Below are 18,523 nucleotides of genomic sequence, written 5' to 3'. Positions count from 1 at the left end.
GAAGTCGTACCTACTGGAAGTTTCGTACAGACAGATTGGTACATATTTGGTACATTTTGTTCGTAAATAAGAGTACCTACCTAATAAAGTAAAAACTTTGCAACCCTATTTAACTTCTACATGGAGATTTTACATACAAAATTATTATTCAAGGACAGTGCGGTCTATTTAAATGCGCTAGTGCAATAGATAGCCCAGAAAGTCAAGTTCTCATACGCAACGATGTCACCTAAATACCGATGAGTTTTGACGCCCTTCCAAATCTGAAGCTCGCTTTCATCTTGGTTTAACTAGAATTGGGTACAGATAGACGATTAAATAGGTCACAATAATATGTCTATTTAAAAACGTCGCGACAAGAATAGCATTGATGGCACCACAAAACCACATAGGTTTACCTAATGTATGTTATCACATATGTACCACACTTTACACTAATATTATGAAGGCGAAAGTTTGTGTGTATATGTATGTGTGTATGTCTTGTTTGGCTGACTGAAAACGGCAAGCGGTGCAAGTAGGTATGTCTCTCTTATCTAGAGCTACCTACATTTTTGTTGCGATTGCCCTCCATCTCTGATGTTCTCTGTCTGTCTGTCCGTCCGTCCGTCCGTCCGTCCGTCGTCTGTCAAGAAAACCTAGAACCTAGAATCATAAAATTTAGCAGGTAGGTAAGTCTTATAGCACAAGTAAAGGAATGAATCCGAAAACCGCGAATTTGTGGTTACATCATTTAAAAAAAAATTAAATATGTTTCAATTTTCAAAGTAAGATAACTATACTAAGTGGGGTATCATATGAAAGGGCTTTATCTGTACATTCTAAAACATATTTTTATTTATTTTTATGCATTGATTTGATTATCGTGCAAAATGTCGGAAAAAATACACGAGTACGGAACCCTCGGTGCGCGACTCTAACTCGCACTTGGCCGGTTTTTTCTTAAGACAAATGACCTACAAAACTATTTTCAAGAAATAAGACGTTATTGGCGGAAATGAAAACAATGAGTTTGTGGTAGTTTTCCGAAAGTTTTCCAATGCGGTAAACTGACACAAGTTGTTTAACAAAATAGTTATAGTTTGTAGTAAGACAAGATATCGTTAAGGAAATTCTTGGGATTTTGCCATTAGAATTGGGTCGATTTTGCTAAATTAGATTTACAAACAAGAGCTATATAAAGTTACAAAATACGCCAGTAGAATGATGCAAGTCTCTGTATCTAAATAATCGTATTTCTCATTACTGAGGGTTGTGACCTTGCCAGTAATCATATAATGACAAGAGTACTCTTAGGATAATAATACGGTGGGTTCCCAGATTCTTCCGCATACAATTCGACTAAGATAACGCGACTCTTATGTTCCATCGCTACCGTTGCAATTGATAACAACTGGAAGACCGATGGTTTCACGTGCTTTCCAAAGCATGGAGGAAACTAAAAGGCCGAATTTGCCCCCCCAAAGTTGATCACCCATCCATTTACCGACTTGAGTCAACGTTGCTTAACAATCGCAATCGATTAAAACTCGTTGTCACACAACTCCGAGCAACCGCCGAGTTTCTTGCTGGTTCTTCTCGGTAGGAAATTCATTCCGAACCAGTGGTAGATCTCTTGTCAATTAGAAGTACCTACTAGACGTGTGCGCCGCGCCGACCCGCCGCCGCCGCCGACATTCTTTTGACGCCGCCGCCGCCCGATCGCCCGTCGGCGTAAAATCGGCGCGACTTATTATTATTATCGAATAACCGAGCGGGGAACTCCCTCACATAGATACGCTGCGCAGACACCGCGCTACTTTGATACGAGTACCGCACCGCGCCTTTGATTCATGCCGCCTTTTGAGATCGCACTCGCCGCACACCCCGCCCGTTCCACCCGCTTCGTTCATTTACTTGCTCTTTGTGTTACGTAATAGACGCGTTTTTAAGTACGTTACAATTGCTTATCAGTTATGGAAGAAAATAGCGATAAAATTGATATAAACAAAGTAAAAATAAAACATTTTACTGTAAATCCACTATTTTCTAAATCAAAAAACAGTTTTTCGTGGAAATACTTCAGACAATTAATACTTGAAAACGAAGGCAAAAGAAAATATGTGTTTACTGAACAAGTTTTTTGCTCGAGCTGTCTAGAAAATGCGAAAAATCAGGTCCCTGACAGTCCGTTTGGATGGTGAGTAAAAATATCGAATTATTTTCGAATTTCAATATTTTCAATAATATTAAGTACGTACTACATATAAGTTGTTGTTCTATTTTTTTTTCAGTGTCAAAATTAAGTCCTACAGTTCTAAAGCGAGTACAGGAAATTTGATACGCCATATGAAAGACGACCATTCATTATTGGAAGAAAAAAACCCTGCTGCTGCGACATCCAAAAGTTTAACAACATTTTTCAAAGTATCACTATCACGTCCGACGACATCTGCTCCATCATCTTCAAAAAGCCAAAATAAGTGGATGCTTGCAAGGGATTTATGTTTGTGGCTCTGTCGATCCCTCACAGCATTCGATACTGTTAGTAATGAGGGGTTCAAAGACTTCCTGATCAAATATAATGTCATATACAAAATAGAAGATTTACCTTCTCGAACCACCGTTTCTAGAGAGGCGTTAAGTGATATATACGACTGCATGCTAGCACACATCAAGCAAGATATCCTGGCAAAAATTGGAACCCATGCAGCTCTTACAACAGATCTTTGGCAAGATCTTTACCGACGTTGCAGCTACATAACGTATACTCTGCAATATATAGCAGATGATGCCAATGAAATGCAAAATTATACTTTGGCTACAAGATTATTTGAAGGCAAAAAGACTGGAGAAGCTTTAAGTGCATTCACTCAAGGTATTATATCTTCCTTTGGCCTCGAAGGAAAGTCTTTGTATCTTGTTACTGATTCTGGAGCAAATGTAAAGCGCATATCTCAAAATTTGCAAGGAATTCAAAGCCACTTATGTCTGGGACACGGTTTGCATAATCTTGTAACAGTAGACGGTATCAAAAAAACTCCCCAAGTACAAAATCTCGTGGTAAAATGCAAGAAAGTTGTCAAAACACTGAGATATAGATTGCCTGAAATTGAAGAAGAAGCTGACAAGGAACAGCGCCGAATTTTGACAGAAATTGATGATGTTCATGACCACCTTGAAGATGACGAGAACTTTCCATTTGATCCTGTACCAGAGTCAGACGTACCGTCAGACGAGGGGACTGAGGTTTATTTCTCTAGAGCCACTACATCATCAGCATCATTATCTGTGCCATCGATTAAATCAGCAACACCCACTCGTTGGCACAGTACTTTAGCGATGCTACAAAGTTTAAGTAGTAAGTGCAACCGAAAACCAGTGAACGCCATGCTTGCAAAATATAACATGTCGGAACTTAAATTTGATGATAAGGAATGGGAACTCATTGAAGATCTGACTAAGTTTTTGACAAAATTTAAACCAATTACGGAAGTTTTATGTACACAGACAAATTGCTCAATCAATTTCGCCTTAGTGTTCAGATCAGAAATAAAAGATGCATGTGAAGCTTTGAATGACGATGAAAAGTTAGTAATGTTGCATATGAAAAGAAATATGGCGGAAATGCTCAATCACAGATTCCCAATCACCAAAATTATTGTAGCAGCTGCTTTGCTAGATTGCAGATTTACAAAATTACAAGAAATAGATAATTTTATGGAAAGTAACAATACGACAAGAGTGGACTTTTTGGTCAACTGCATCAAAGAAGTAGTGCCAGCGTGTGAACTTGAGGCGCAATTCAGCCGCTCTAGTACGTCAAATAAAGGTGACCAAGACAATTTTCTGGTCAAACTTGTTGAAAAACATGCAGTTACGTTTAATGATGATGGACAAGATTTTATTGAGAAAGAATGCCTGAAGTATTTGGTATCTTGTAATGCCAGTGATTTGAAAGACGGCAATGTTATTAAATATTGGCAAGAAAGACAAGCAGCATTTCCGTTACTGTACAAATTAGCGAAGGCTATTTTATCAGTGCCTGCTACAAGCACGCCCAGCGAGAGAGTGTTTTCTATTGCCGGTTTGACAGTAACGGCAAAAAGGTCTCGTTTAAGTCCATCACGAGTGGACAAAATTATATTTGTGCATGATAATTACAGCCGTTGCAAGGCAGCCGTTAATTAATTTTATTTTTATTATGCTGATCTTGGTTTACTGTTAATTTTGGTGCCAAACTTATATTTTTCAATGATAATTACTGCTGTTGTAAAACAGCCATTACCTACTTATAATTACTTTTATTTTTCTGATTGTGGAAATTTTAACAAAAATTTTATATTTGTTGATCATAATTACCGCCGTTTATTTTTGTTTGTTTTTATTTTTGGCGTTAGTAACAATTACTTACTTACTGCTATTTTGCTGATATTTGTTGATTGTGCAATTTTATACCAATGTTTATGCTAGAGATATTGGTAAAAACAAGACTGTTTCTCTAATAGAAATAAATCTCAAATCAAATTATGCAGTTTTATTTCAATTCTTCACGCCGAAGTCACGCCGAAATCACGCCGCCGCCGCCGATTTTTGACCGGCGCCCGCCGCCGACGATTGAAGCTTCGGCGCACACCCCTAGTACCTACTTGTAAAAGTCTAACTGAATAAAATATTTTGAATTTTGAATTTTTTTTCTAGGGCACACGGTATAATACCTACTTACCAAGAAACTATTTCTTGAACAATTCTTCAAAAATTCATCATCATCATCATTATCACCCGATGGACATCCACTGCTGGACATAGAGCTCTACATGGAGCTTCCATGCACCAAGAGCTCTGTGTCACAACAGTTTTGCGCCGTCTGAATCCAGTGGCTCCCTGCGACTCGTCTGATTCGTCAGCTATCCACGGGAGGTTTTCCAACGCTATGCTTTCCAGTGCGAGGTCGCCATTCTAGAACCTTGGAACCCCAACGTCTACCAACCCCAACGATACTTAAAATTCTAACTGACAAGTTTCATCATGATCATCATCATGGTCAACCCATTGGCGGCCCACTACTGAGTACGGGTCTCCTCAAGAATGAGAGAGGTTAAGGCCATAGTCTGCCACGCTGGCCCAATGCGGATTGGCAGACTTCACACACCTTTGAGAACATGGAGGAAGAACTCTCATTCATGAAGGTTTTCTCACGATGTGACAAGTTTTAATAACAAAGAAAGATGAGTAAAACATAAAGTTGGTTTCCAGTATAATTCCCAGTGAGGTTTTCATGATACAAAGTCCTAACAATGCGTCTAGACTTTTCATTAGGCAGTAGGCTTGGCTCTATACTTGGCTTCCTATTCGCTGCTTTTGCTATTTGTGGTTTAGACATTAAAGCATTGTATTTTTGGTCAGACTAGGTAAGTACTTCTAAGAGTTAGATTGGAAAATTAATCCGACCGAGAGGTTAAATATTATTAGCTTAAATAATATATAACTAGCATAGCTGAAACTGGGAGAAGTAATTTCAGCAATAGGTGAAACCTTTTCTAAAAAGTTACAGTTAATTTTAGTTACAGGTAAATTACAGTAACTTTCTAGCTTTTCCGGTCAGTTTGCTTTGGTGACATTCACTATCAGCTACAAACAGGGTCGGAAAAACAAAGACACTACTGTGGGGTCTCATCTTAGAATGAAAAGGGTTTTGGCCAAAGTCCGCCACGCTGGTCAACTGTGGATTAATACACTTCACACACCTTATATAGAATAAGAATATTATGGAGAGCTCTCAGGCATGTAGGTTTCCTCACGATGTTTTCCTTCACCAATTTCTTTAATCCTAATTGAATAAAACGCTAACTCCGAAAAGTTAGTGTGTGCCCGGGATCGAACCCCCAGACTTCTTGAATAGGAGGCCGACGTATTAACCACTAAGCTATCACCGCTCTAGCACTAGGCTTTTACTTAATACCATTGTTTTATTATCATAAAGCTTAGCGCACAAAAAAAGACAATTCTCTAAGTTTCCCAATATTACTAAAACACGTATCAATAGTGGTATTAAATGCTTAATAGGATCGTAGATAAACGAAGGTTAAACGAGCCGGTATTTTCCCGTATTATTGGGGGTTTAAGGTAATAGGTTTAAGCATTGTTACCTACTTTCACAGAATATGAAACAAAACGTTTTGGTTTTGAATACAATAAACGTAACTGTAACTTAGACCTTAGAAGTCATAAAAAGTTACGGTAAAGAAAAAGCTATAGCTACTTGTAGGTAGCTCCTCCGGATTTGACACCCAGACCAGTGGTCCAACCCCGTGCCCCGCCCGCAGTCGCAGGCGGCGTAGCCACCACTGAAGAGGGCCAATGCCCTGAGCAGTCACCCCGGGACCCGAAAGGGTCCGCGTGGAAGACAACGAGATGAGATGAGGTAGCTTTGACGACGTCTCTCTGCAAGCGCTGTGGTCTTATCAAGAAGGTTCCGGGTTCGATTCCCGACAGAGGTTTGCAATTTCATTAATTTCTAAATCTCTGGTGGGAGGATCACGTGAATCTAGGTTTTTTTGAAAATCCCATGGGAACTTTTTGATTCTCTGGGACAAAAAGGAGCCTGTACTCGTATGTACAAGTTAATAATTTTGTCAAAATCAGTTAAACGGATGGGTCGTCATTAGCAGCAGAAACACTTGATACACTTTCGCTTTTAGAATGGATAAGTAGTATGGATAATATTATTATGTCAAGGCCCCGGTAGTAGAGTATCTACCTAAGTAGATAATATTCCTACTTGCATAGTACTTGTACCTACTACAGAATAGGTTCACAGATTTCCCGGAAGCAGTTTACAACGTAATTCTAGTAAGTAATAACAAACTACTTACATAGAAATCGCTAAAGTTGCAACTTGCAATTTAAATAAGCACTGTTGAACAAAGCTGGAACGCTAAGTTCAGTCCAGATGAGTTTGTTTTCTCAACTTAGACGTGAGTTGAAGCTTAGATAGTTAGTTAGATAATACCTATAGGCTAACTAAAAGGTCAAATGATCCATCCCCATTAAGCATGGCAATGCCGTGAGCTTGACGGGCACCTTTGACCCAGGGGTAACCTGGTGAACTATAGGTTCTCTTATCCGTTGAAGAGTTCTGTTCTCTATCTCCGAAGATAGTCGTCAGATCTTCACCGAACTAAAATGGGACCACTTCGAAAGTACTGTATGACCTAAGTACGAAACAAGAAACTATCTAAATCGGTCATATTTGGCGGAGTAATCGCGTTACAAACATACAAAAAACCATACACTCGAATTGAGAACCTCCTCCTTTTTTTGAAGTCGGTTAATAAATACAAGGATACAGATACCTACTATAAGAGTATAATGTATATTGTATACCTAGAATATCGATGTCCTAGATATAAGATAACAAAATATTTGTGCAGCAAGAAAATTTGTTTTACCGTAGGAATTGCAGTATCTAAACAAACTATTTCAGATAGGAATTGTAGTTGCTAAGTTGCAACTTGCAATTTAGATGCTATTGAATAAAGCTGGAACGCCAACTTTACTGATGAGTTTGTTAACCAAAGACTTTAGTTGAAGCATTGAAGTTGGTCTAGCTAGCTAGTAGCAACCTACCCAATAAATGCACGTTTTCGCAATTACTTTGACGGTAAAGGAAACCAATGTGAAAGAATGTGCATGCATTGCCTAAGAGTGCTCTATAAAGTTAAAAAGTCTGCCAATCCGCATAAGGCCATCGTGGTGGACTATGTACCTAAACCCTTCTCATTTCGACTGGAGACTCGTTCTCTCGAGAGCTGGAGTGGGTCGAGATGATGATGATAATAATATCCTGTAGATGCATGTAAGGTCTGCGTAAGCCTAGGTATTTTCCCTATACTAGTAATCTATACTAATAAATAAAATTGGAGTGTCTGTCTGCAATTTCGAAATAACTACCTCATATTAAGCTCAAATGGTTGTTTGAACGATACTATAACTGAATCACACGTTTTTAAAATTTTTGTCTGTCTGTCTGTCTGTCTGTCTGTTTGTCTGTCTGTCTGTCTGTCTGTCTGTTTGAAAAGGCTAATCTTCGGAACGGCTGAACCGATTTTGACGGGATTTTCACAGACAAGTAGAGGATTGGCCAGGGAGTAACATAGGCTACTTTTTTAACCGACTTTCAAAATGGGAGTTGTGTTTTTCTACCTATGTACACCGAAATCTCCGAGATTTCTGAACCGATTTGCGTAATTTTTTTTTAATCCCACGGGAACGTTCCCACGGGATTTCAGACCCTAAATCCACGCGGGCGAAGCTGCGGGCATCAGCTAGTTACTGCATATAATCTTTCTCAGTATTGCAAATAAAATGTATAATATACAAGAGTATCTATAAATAGATATGAGATGATAAAGACTCTTGCAGCATGAAAATTGTTTTTGTAGCCATGGAACAAAAGCGTTCAACCAAAATTTTATATTCAAATCAAGCAAACAGGTGTCAAATTAAATGATGCTGGAGCCGTCTGCATCCCGCCTCCATGCAACTTTGTGACAGGCGACAGTTTTCACCCATTCCAAAGCCTGAATAAAAGTTCAACTTCAACCCGCGCTATTCTATTTGGAACTTTATTACATTTCAATAAGGTCGAAAATGATTCAACGCAATAACATATTCAATATTGCGGAGTATAAACGTAGTGCGCTAGAATAGACTCCTCGTAGTAAGTTACTAACGCCTTCGGTAACGACATCTATAGAATTCCGTGACAGCTGCACCTGGGTCTTACTGCTGAATACTTATACCTATGTACAGTACTGCCTTTTATAAAAGTGTTTGTAGAGAAATGAATTTTCTCATACGTAAGAGGAAAACGTACCTCAAGCTTTTACTCGTCATGAGTTTAAATTATATGGAGCTACTTAGGTACTTTTTTAGGGTTCCGTACCTCAAAAGGAAAAATGGAACCCTTATAGGATCACTTTGTTGTCTGTCTATCCGTCCGTCCGTCCGTCCGTCCGTCGTGTCTTTCAAGAAAACCTATAGGGTACCTACTTCCCGTTGACCTAGAATCGTAGAATTTGGCAGGTAGGTAGGTCTTATAGCACAAGTAAAGGAATAAATCTGAAAACCGTGAATTTGTGGTTACATTATTAAAAAAAACTAAAATTTGTTTCAATTTTCAAAGTAAACTCTAACTATACCAAGTGGGGTATCGTACGAAAGAGCGGTTTCATTTACTTGTGCTATATTAACACTATAGGTTACCTTGACAGACACGACAGACGGACAGACGGACAGACAGACAGACGGGCAGAAAACAAAGTGATTTTATAAGGGTTCCGTTTTTTCCTTTTGAGTTACGGATCCCTAAAAAGTAAGCATAATTAAGTGGACAAAACTTACCATTCCCATAGATGCACCAAGCAGTCAAACATGACGCAGCCGTGCTCGGCGCCCATACAGGACGCAGGAGCCGCCGCCATCTTGTAATCTTCCCGATCCAAGTTCACCGCAAGGTCCATTCCGGTTTCACTTCATCAAACGAAATTTCACTTCACGTTATGCCTCCAGGATCGCTGATCCGTTGGCAATTTTGAGAAGAGCTCACTGGAAAGAGAAATTTTCTGTAAGACATTTTATGGACAATAATGATTGCTTGTCATGGTTGAACAATAAACAATAATTGTTTGATTGTATAGTGTTGTTTACGAAACAAAGAGTTCCGTGGTTCCGTGCCAGTTTTAACAAACGACTGCCATCAATTATTTGAAGATTTCGATTGGTTTTTCAGGGTTCCGTACCCGAAAGATGCCAACGGGACCCTATTACTAAGCGTCTGCTATCCAGCCATTCACAGGCCACTATAAATAATTATCTGTGCCGTTCACTTGTCTGTCTGTCTGTCAGCGGGCGTAGCTATCTTATGAACCGTAATAGTAGAGAGTTCAAATTTTCTCAGTGTGTTTCTGTTGCCGCTGTAACAACAAATAATAAACAAAATGGCCGCTCTATAAATTAAAAATTAAGTACATAATCTTGTACGATGGTGGAACCCTTCGTCTGCGAATCCGACTCGCACTTGATCGGATTTTAGTTATAAATACGCTGCAATAATTTATGTTAATTTCCCGCAAAATTGCATCAATTTTCATAGGGTTAGTTCGGTAGTTTTTTGAAGCGTCCCTACGGTAGATAAAGGTGTATAGTGAAAAATTAAAATATTCCTAAGGAGGCATAAGGCATTTTTCACTACATATTATAGAGTATCTAAATAAATGAGTCAATATCATCTGAATTAGGATGTACCATTTCTTTACGAAACTCTATAAAGGAAAGTAAGTCTACCTGAGTAGGATATACATAGTTGCTTTTATGGGAGCTTTCGATGTAAAATTGCCGTATTTATTAGCCATTCTTCACATCTGTTGCAGCCCGAGGCGAATTTCTGGCAATACGTTGTTATGAAATATTTTAGCGAGATTTTTAAAAAGTTCTGAGAATATAATAACATGTTGGTATTTCATAACTGTTCAAAGGGTAGAACGATATTTTTAAGAACACGTTTTCTATATCATACTTGAAGCAACTAAGCTGTAATTTCTGAAGTCAGTATTCAATGTCAATGTACCTACTTACTAGGTATAAGTATTTCTAGTTCTTATTTTTGTTTTATTTCTTAAATTAGTTCTCATAAAGAGAAGATGCACTGAAATCAACTTAGAGCAAAAGTAGAGATTCGTGCTTAACTTAAGTAGTTAAGTAAGTGAATGAATGAATGAATATACTTTAAGTGTAGGAATTAGCGCTAAAATTAAGCACAAGTATAAGCAATAATAGAAGTTCGCATAAGATTAATACGAGTAGGTAAACAAAATAATACTGTTTTCTAAATAGGTAGTTGTGTGTACCTAAGTGCAGCGTTTATTCACTTTTCATTACTTAAACTGACACCAAATAAAACACTGACTTGGTAGTAAGTTTCTCAATAATAAACGAGCACGACACACTATCCCTGAATATCAAATATTCAACCCATTGTTTATACTACTCGAAGAGATAGAAGCGAGAGCTCCTATATACTAAAACCACTCTCGGATTTCTTACTGGTTCTTCTCGATAGAAAGATAAACATTACTCATTGATAGAACAGGTATCTCGAACCAATTTTATTGAAAGGTATAGCGAAAGACTACAATATTATACTTGCGTCACGAGGACGGATTTAGGCTACCTTTTGTCACTACCATTACCGTGCTTTTGTCAAAGAAAATCAAAAAGTTCCAATGGGCGTTTTAAAAATCAAGTCTCGGGAATCATCTGTCTGTCACACAGATAGCTTGCATCCTGGACTCAGATATAAGCTGATTACTTTTTATGCCGGAAAATCGAAGAGATCCCGCGGCATTTAAAAAAAATTACAGACGCGGATGAAGTAGCGGGCATCACCTTTTCGTATTTCGCAATGCATTGAATATTGTGATATCTATTTTCGTCAACTTAAAAATATACGCCTGAGAAAATTCCATAAACTTTTAAGTTTTTTAGGGTCCCGTATTTGTTAATATTTCGACTTTTTCGAGCTTCGATAGCTTAGAAACTTACCAACCTTACTCTGTGTAATAGCACTACGTCTCCGCAGGGCATTCTACCTTAGATATTTAGACATAGTTTACACCATCAGAAGAAATCGTTGTAAAAAACCAATCAATCATGTATGGTTGGTTATTCGATTCACCTCAGTTTCGACTTCCGCTACATAATAAAAAGGAAACGTCATGATCTCTCAGACTACAAAGCCTGACCTACATGAAAGTATCGATTGTCACGCATCGCGCCTTGCCTATGGTCATTCGTCTCGAAGCTAGTGTTACCACTTATTTACTCTATCTACACCTAACTACTAGTCCTGGTAACTCTTTGGTATAGATATAGTCCGTCTAGACACCGGCCACCGTCTCACATATGGACGATTTCACAGATGGCGTGTGAAAAATCACACGAAAAGCCTTTTCATTTGTAACACTATCCATCGTACTTAAAGTAGCATATGTAAACAAATCAACGAGTTCCCGCGGGATTTTCGAAAACCCGAAGCTAGTTATTAATGTTGGCGCTTACGCTGCCTGTTACGATCTGTGTTTCCTACCAATTACAATCCGGGTATCTTTTAAACAAGAGTGAATAGGCATCTTCTAGGTAAACGCGTCCCATCTTAGGCCACATCATCACTTTCCATCAGGTGTGATTGTGGTCAAGCGCTTGCTTATAATGAATAAAAAAAATGAAAAAACGCTTGTGTGTCCCGCTACGAAGAAAATTATGGTAGCTCAATCTATAGGTAATATTATATTATTATATATAGTAGCTAATCATTACCGAAACCGAACAGCGGTTTTGTTGAATATACGTCCATTAGTACTAATCGCTCCTAATGACGTTTATTGTAGTAAAATACAAGTAACTTTTCACGGTATTACCAATACGAACTAGGCCATTCGTTGCTTTGAAATTGTTTGTATAGATTTTGATAAAACTCACTATCCATACTTATAATAATACGAATTATATTCATAAGAATACATACGAATATTATAAATACGAAAATATGTCTGTCTGTCTGTCTTTCTGTATTTACTGCCCGATTTTGTCGGGTTATAAGACTACAGCACTCACTATTACTCCTAGGATATCTAAACTCATGTGCTATTTTTTTTTTTTTTTTTTTTATTATATTGAAAATATTACAATAAAACTTAAAGCTAACCTTATCTGATTACTATGTGCTATTAGGTATGTTCTGAGCTATTAAGAGGGCTCTCTCCGTCACTCGTTTCATACAATCGTAGTTCCAATTTCATTTGAATATTAAGCAACCAAAGTCCATGAAGGAGTTCAAAAACAAATTACTTAAGTAGATATTTATATATATTTGTATACATAGTAGATACAATGCAAGAAAGCCATTACTGAACCCTAAAGCCGCGTCGTAGTCCGAAAAAAGAAATCACGAATGAATTTTTCATGAAGTGGAAACCCAATTTATAATTTAGTGCAAGCTTGCAGCAACTTTAGCAGGACGAGTATCTTCAATTAAGGAAAGCGTTACAAGAGGGCTCTCCAGCGTGCCTGTGTATAGGTCTACGAGTTACTATGTTGCCTTCACTTCTCGAGGAAGTCTGGCTCTTTGTGATTACTTTAATCAAAGTTTCTTTGCAATTTGAATTAATTGAATAGCTTCCATCAATTTTACACACCGTTTATTGAAATGTATTTACATTTTACATACATTTTGGGTAGATAAGTATAATGTAATCTATACATCTATATACAAAAGTGTAATTATACCAAGAAAAGATTTATTTTAATTTTTGTCTGTCTGTTTGTTCCTCCTTATCTCCGAAAAGGTGGATCTATACATCTGTACAAATTAATAAAATGCATATGAAAGTAGGTATATAGGTGTGGTAATTATAGCAAAAAAAAAGATTTCTTTTAATTTTTGTGTCTGTCTGTTTGCACCGGCTAATCTCCAAAATGGTGGGGCCGATTTTACGAGACTTTCACGGATAGAGAGCTGATGTTATATGGAGTAACTTAAGCTACATTTATTTTTTAAAAAAAAGTTAAGGTTCCGGGCAAAAAATTAAAACCAAAGAAATCCAGTAAACCAATGAAAACTAATAAATACTCAATGGAGCGACGGATCCACGCAATTTTTTTGCATGGGCATTCCTATAGTATGGTATGGGTTCCTATAAATAGGACCTTTCGCGCTAATTTTTTAAAAACTTAAATCCATACGGAGAATCAGCTAGTTAAATTATAAATATTGTTTACCTGCGTTAATTAATTTAATAAACCTCATGTACAATAATTGATTGAACTCTATTCATTCGGAAAACTAGTGGGAACATAATTTGTGGTTATTCAGAGCGGAAAATCGCTCCAGATACCTACGTGAGGAAATGCGACAACGGGTTGAGTGCAGAAAAGCGGTAAACTTTAATGTGATTGCTTGGTAACACCCCTTCTATCTCTTCCTATAGAGTAATAGATATACAACCGAACTAAATCCATACTTATAAAATGACTTTTCTGTACATTAACTATAACAAGTCGTAGTTCTAAAAAAATATTATTGAAAACAAGACTGCCTTGCCAAAAACGAATGAGAAAGTTTTATACACAAATGTTCAAAAGGCGCCATACATCCGCCATATTCTAATTCAAATTCAAATTATTTTTATTCAATTAAACTTTTACAAGTGCTTTTGAATCGTCAAAATAATCTACCACTGGTTCGGATTTAATTTATTTAATTTTTTTCAAGAAATTTATCGTCCGTGAAGTTCTAACAGTGCGTAAGTAATTTTTGGCAGGTTTTAACATTTTAGTGTTAAATGGCCAATAATTAAATCCTTTTTTCAAAATACGCAAAGGTGCAAGCAGGGTTAAGGGGACATCATGGGTTGCTAACGAATATTTTATACAGTTTCATTACTCCCTTGTAAAGTTTTTGACTGACTCACTGTTAGAACTTCAGTGACGTTATGGCCAGTGCTATTTGGGATAATGTAAGTATAATAACTATACCCCATACATCCACATCTGTTCAGTCATTTAGAAATTATCGTGGAAAACTCACGTATATCTATACTAATAAATAAAATTGGAGTGTCTGTCTGTAATTTCGAAATAACTACCTCATATTAAGCTCATATGGTTATTTGAACGATACCAACACTGAATCACACGTTTTTAAAATTTTTGTCTGTCTGTCTGTCTGTCTGTCTGTCTGTCTGTTTGTTTGAAAAGGCTAATCTTCGGAACGGCTGGACCGATTTTGACGGGGTTTTCACAGACAAGTAGAGAATTGACCAGGGAGTAACATAGGCTACTTTTTTAACCGACTTTCAAAAAGAGAGTTGTGTTTTTCTACCTATGTACACCGAAATCTCCGAGATTTCTGAACCGATTTGCGTCATTTCTTTTTTAATCGATAGAGGAACTTCGCGACATTGTTTCATAAAAAATTTGGGGTCCAACTCCTCAATCCTGATGCTGCAGGGGATCTGACCAATCCACGCGGGCGAAGCTGCGGGCATCAGCTAGTGTATAATATAATATAAACTCTGAAAACTTTACACTCCTTTTTGGGCAATCGTGTAAAAAGACTGGTCCTGGTTGACTGATTGATCCTTTACCTACACTACAGACTAATCCAATTGGGTCACAAACTGAACTGACAATCTATTCCTTTGATTACTAACTGACTTCGAAAAAAGAGGAGGTTATCACTCAAAAAAAGGATTTTTGGAAACTCCACCCTTACAGGAGTTAAGTCGGTGATAAAAGTTTGTATGATAGCCAATGATAAGAAACATTTCATACAAACAAGCTTTTATACAAACTTTTATCACTACATTACTGGACAAACTTTAATGTTTGTCCAGTCATTTTCAAGTTTTATCTATGAGAATTTCTATATCGTATCGTATCGTATTCGTATTATTTACTAATTCAGTTTAACTGTCAATAAGCAAGTGGGAATTAGTGTCAAAATGTTAAACGCATTGAACTTGATATGACAACGAAGGTAATTACAGTTATGCAAGGTAACAGTCATCTGATAATCTGGGTGGGGCAGTGAAAGTGTATCTTCCATCGGATAGCTTTTTAAGTGAGTATCTACATTGTAGGTTGACTATGAACTGTAAACGCTCTTTGGGAAAAATAAACGAATTTAATTGAGGCAACGATGAAAAAATATCTACATGAGCTAATATACGTAGTTGGCGTGACGTATATAGGTATCATAACAAGTACCTAAACATTGGTCCTAGACAACCATTATTTCTTGCCACAGGAAAACTGGGGCTTTACAAAAACAATTTCTAGAGGTAGGTCCAACAGGAGCTGGGATGATCAGATTTCATTCTGGGCTGTTTAACTGATTTTAGTTTTTATTACTTTAAACTGAAAACGAGTTTTAACTGTGACATTCTGTCTATAATATAATGTAGGAAAGTGATAGAGCGAGCGAGGCGAATCAGTTATATCAGCTATGTAGTAGATGTCTGTGACGCGTATATACATATATATGTATTCGTACCACGCACAATTATAGAGTAAGAATTTGTCTTCACTTTTCAGGGATCCGTACCCGAAGGGTGCCATCAGAACCCTATTATGTGTTATTACTGAGCTCGTTCACATAGGCTGCGAAAGCGTTGCATAAGCGTAGACGTAGCGCGTACCATTGCGTTGTAAGGTATGGAACTGTATGAAACATGGCATACCGCTTGCGTGGCGTGAACGTTCGCGTAGACGTCGTAATGCGTGCAGTTCGTCTATGCGTTCACGCGCTTCACTACGCACGTGTCACGTGCACGTGCTATATTATACGCAATTGGTGTGAGTCTTTAGCCTCCGTATAAATTATGCCTCCGCCGTCCGTCCGTCCGACCGTTCGTTCGTTTGTATAATATATTTATCTTTGTCCTACACTATGGTACTTAATGTGTGGTCGTCACAATACTTTTCTCTTGCGTCGTCATACAACTCGAAGTACTATCGATGTCGGTAAACAGCTTTCCATGATTTAAAGGGCGCAGTAGGCGCGAACTGACTTACTGCATTTCACTTTCAAGTACATACACTCAAGCTCAAAAGCAAAATATGGGTTTTAAAAAACTTCATAACCTACCTACATAGTTGAATAAAGGCACAATATCCATACTAATATTATAAACTAGCTGATGCCCGCAGCTTCGCCCGCGTGGATTGGTCAGATCCCCTGCAGCATCAGGATTGAGGAGTTGGACTCCAAATTTTTTATGAAACAATGTCGCAAAGTTCCTCTATCGATTAAAAAAGAAATGACGCAAATCGGTTCAGAAATCTCGGAGATTTCGGTGTACATAGGTAGAAAAACACAACTCCCTTTTTAAAAGTCGGTTAAAAAAGTAGCCTATTTTACGCCCTGGTCAATCCTCTACTTGCCTGTGAAAGTCCCGTCAAAATCGGTTCAGCCGTTCCAAAGATTAGCCTTTTCAAACAGACAGACAGACAGACAGACAAAAATTTTAAAAACGTGTGATTCAGTTATGGTATCGTTCAAATAACCATATGAGCTTAATATGAGGTAGTTATTTCGAAATTACAGACAGACACTCCAATTTTATTTATTAGTATAGATGCGAAAGTGTGTCTGCCTGTCTATCTGTCTGCTACGTTTTCACGGCCCAACCGCTGAACCGATTTTAATGAAATTTGGTACAGACTTGGGATACATCCCGGGGAAGGACATAGGCTACTTTTTATCCCGGAAAATCAAAGAGTTCCTACGGGATTTAAGAAAATCGAAACCCACACGGGCGAAGCCGCGGGCATCCCCTAGTACTGAATATCTCAGACGTACGGTCTATATTTTTTAAACGACCTATTTGGCGAAGTAGTGCGAACTTGCTCTACATGAGTATAAGTACTGGGTTCGATTTCTTATTCTGTCAATATTTAAAAGAAAAGCAGCTTGTACCTATGCTGCTTACTTAAATAGTTTATTTTATTCTATAGTGTTGGCAAGGAGAGTATTACTAACAAACAGATAGAAAAAATTATACTTTTAAGCAAGTGCTAATCTATTTAATTTAGCTAGGCACCCACTTAAAATTCCTTACGTGAAAGAATGCAAATGAAGAAACTAATTTGGGCTTAACCCTCAATTTTGTTTGCCCTTTAGCTGCAAATTTAGGGAGAACATAAAACTTAGGAGTCACGAAATGCCTCCAGCATCTTAGCTCGTTGAATTGTCACGTCTTGTCCCATCTCAGCCCGCCCGCCGCCGGCAACCCCTAAAGAGGGATGAATTCGGCTTTATAGGGGAGGACAAGGTCAATGACCAAATATCTAACGCAGTATTGCCTACATTTCGTCGTTACCACGATCTTATAATACATAATTTGTTTACTTTTCCTTTAATTTGAAAACAACCGTTTATCCCGCTAATAATATAAATGTGAAAGTGTGGATGTTTGAATGTTTGTTACTCAATCACGCAAAAACGGCTAAATAGATTTGGATGAAATTTGAAATGAAGATAGATTATACCCTGGATTAACACATAGGCTACTTTTATCCCGGAAAATCAGAGTCCTCACGGGATTTTTAAAAACCTAATTCCACGTAGACGAAGTCATGGGCATCAGCTAGTTTTATATGATTAAAATTAAAACATTATATTATAATACCTATTATAAAGAGGAAAGATTTGTTTGTTTGTTTGTGTTCGATAAACTCTAAAATTACTGAAATTCACCATTAGAATGATACGGCGTTATTATGCTAAAGAAAGCTACTATAGGCTAGTTATATTATGGTACAATCATAAAGGTATATCAAACACCCGAGTAAAGCCGGGCGGATCAGCTAGTGTGATATAAGACCGTGAGAATGTCACGCCTCCAAGTCTTAAACGTTTTTTTAAATATTTGGTTTTGGGATACCACGCACAGACTAATCCACTGCATTTTTAATATTATAC

The 18,523-nt window shown here is 37.6% G+C and overlaps 2 protein-coding genes across 6 annotated transcripts in view; one reads left to right on the top strand and one right to left on the bottom strand.

Moving 5' to 3' along the window:
* The window catches only part of LOC123877067, an 85,612-nt gene that overhangs the window by 66,728 nt on the left and 361 nt on the right, over positions 1–18,523 (bottom strand). For all 5 annotated transcript variants that reach the window (XR_006798490.1, XM_045923572.1, XM_045923573.1 and 2 more), the window contains exon 2: positions 9,385–9,588. Coding sequence is in view for 4 of the 5 variants with exons in the window: in XM_045923572.1 (XP_045779528.1) it covers positions 9,385–9,503 (119 nt within the window). In the remaining variant the exon portion in view is untranslated. The remainder of the gene's footprint in view (positions 1–9,384; positions 9,589–18,523) is intronic.
* On the top strand, positions 1,639–4,621 carry LOC123877069 (zinc finger BED domain-containing protein 4-like). Its single transcript, XM_045923577.1, has 2 exons — positions 1,639–2,179; positions 2,274–4,621. Exons 1-2 carry the CDS (start codon positions 1,956–1,958, stop codon positions 4,168–4,170), a joined length of 2,121 nt encoding a protein of 706 aa, XP_045779533.1. The 5' UTR covers positions 1,639–1,955; the 3' UTR covers positions 4,171–4,621.

This window comes from Maniola jurtina, chromosome 22 (assembly GCF_905333055.1).
Source record: "Maniola jurtina chromosome 22, ilManJurt1.1, whole genome shotgun sequence".
NCBI classification, from domain to species: domain Eukaryota; kingdom Metazoa; phylum Arthropoda; class Insecta; order Lepidoptera; family Nymphalidae; genus Maniola; species Maniola jurtina.
Note: the sequence above shows the minus strand (reverse complement) of the source record. Positions and strands in the feature narration are given on the sequence as shown.